We start from the raw sequence: 1,542 nt of genomic DNA, 5'->3' as shown, positions 1-1,542 counted from the left end.
TCTTCTAGTATACTAAATACTTCAGGTCTAGCAACCAGTTTACTTCTGTGTTTTGTTTTATTAGCATAATGTTTTTAAATTCTAATTCACAAAGGTAAATGGTTTTAAAAATACCAGTTTTAAACATCTCATTTCATAATTTAAGTAAATTCTTCAAATCAGTTAATTTGAAAGCTTTCAAGAGAGTATAGAATATTTTTGTATTACAGTTGAATTAGTAAGAATATTTCATATTTGCTAGAGTTTTTTGACATAAACATCAAATACAAAAAACACAGATATATATAGTCAGTTATCATCTGATATGCAGTATTGTTATCTGTTATGGCACAATTGCCAGGTACCCCATAATGTGAGTATGCACCAAGTATAAATTTTTCTGAATTTTACCTGGAATACTTGTGCTATAGTCATAACCTATAAGTTTTATATGAGTAGAAATGTATAAACCTAAAGATCAAGAAGGACCAGTAAAAACTTAAAACATTATTAATCCATTACATATTTGCATAAGATTCAAATACATGCATAATAAAAGCTTTAGTTCTAGATCAGCACAGAAGTAAAATATCCTGGTGTATATTAAAGTGTTGGTATTTACCAGTGATAATATAGTTTATATCATGTTTAAAAATATGCATGTGATTTTTATTGTGTTAATAGTTAAAAATGTATTCCAACAAATGAAATTGAAAACAGACATTTACCTCTGAGGTACAATTAAAAAAAAAAACACTTCTATTTCTTGACTAATGCTTGAATCCTTTTGTATAGACTGTAAGAGTACACTATGGAATGGATCTGCTTTTGCAGCTCTACATAGAGGCAGACCTCCAGAACTACCTGTAAATTATGTGAAACCTCCAAATGTGGGTGAGTAATGTCCATGTGAGCTATAAACATATTCTTGATTTGTTTTTTCCTGAAATCACTATAATGCCAAAAATAGGTACCAGAATTAAATTTGAAGTATAAACAAACTGCTTACATTCTTGAGGAGTTTTATGGTTGGTCCAACTTTTTAAAGCATTTTTACTTAAATCAAATATAATTATGGTTTTGAGATTTAGTTTTGTTTTCTTTCATCTGTCCTTCGTTCCTTCCTTCCTACCTGCCTTCCCTCTTCACTTCCTTCTTCTTAGCAGAAGCATTTTCTGGTATATATAGTATAGGAATTTTTAGCCATATGGATGTCTATTTACATATCTATGTGCTGAACTTAAAGATTTTACATGGAACTATATAAAGGTAGCTTACAGAACAAAACATAATTCATTCTGCTTTACTAAACATAATGATGTCTTAAATTTTATATGTCTTTATTAAAACAAAAAAAATCACCCTTCCCATTTTTAGTTTAGTAAAATTCACATGTTACATTTAGATTATTACTGGGACGTCTCTGACCAGACCATTAGAAAGAAATACTAGTAGTGGTATCCAAGGAGATCTAGCTACAAAACCATTTGTACTAAAAGTTAACCCTTAAAAACAGTGTACAAAACCATACAGCTAGATGAGTAATTGCCACTGTTCTTCCCT

General features: G+C 29.5%; 1 protein-coding gene across 1 annotated transcript in view; it reads left to right on the top strand.

The window, feature by feature from the left end:
- The window catches only part of BRWD3 (bromodomain and WD repeat domain containing 3), a gene marked incomplete at both ends in the record, with an annotated part of 145,811 nt that overhangs the window by 14,244 nt on the left and 130,025 nt on the right, over window positions 1–1,542 (top strand). Inside the window, 1 exon segment of the mRNA XM_077779436.1 lies at window positions 775–873. Coding sequence (XP_077635562.1) covers window positions 775–873 — 99 coding nt within the window.

Source organism: Crocuta crocuta, unplaced genomic scaffold (genome assembly GCF_008692635.1).
Source record: "Crocuta crocuta isolate KB4526 unplaced genomic scaffold, BGI_CrCroc_1.0 scaffold2236, whole genome shotgun sequence".
Taxonomy (NCBI): Eukaryota; Metazoa; Chordata; class Mammalia; order Carnivora; family Hyaenidae; genus Crocuta; species Crocuta crocuta.
Note: the sequence above shows the minus strand (reverse complement) of the source record. Positions and strands in the feature narration are given on the sequence as shown.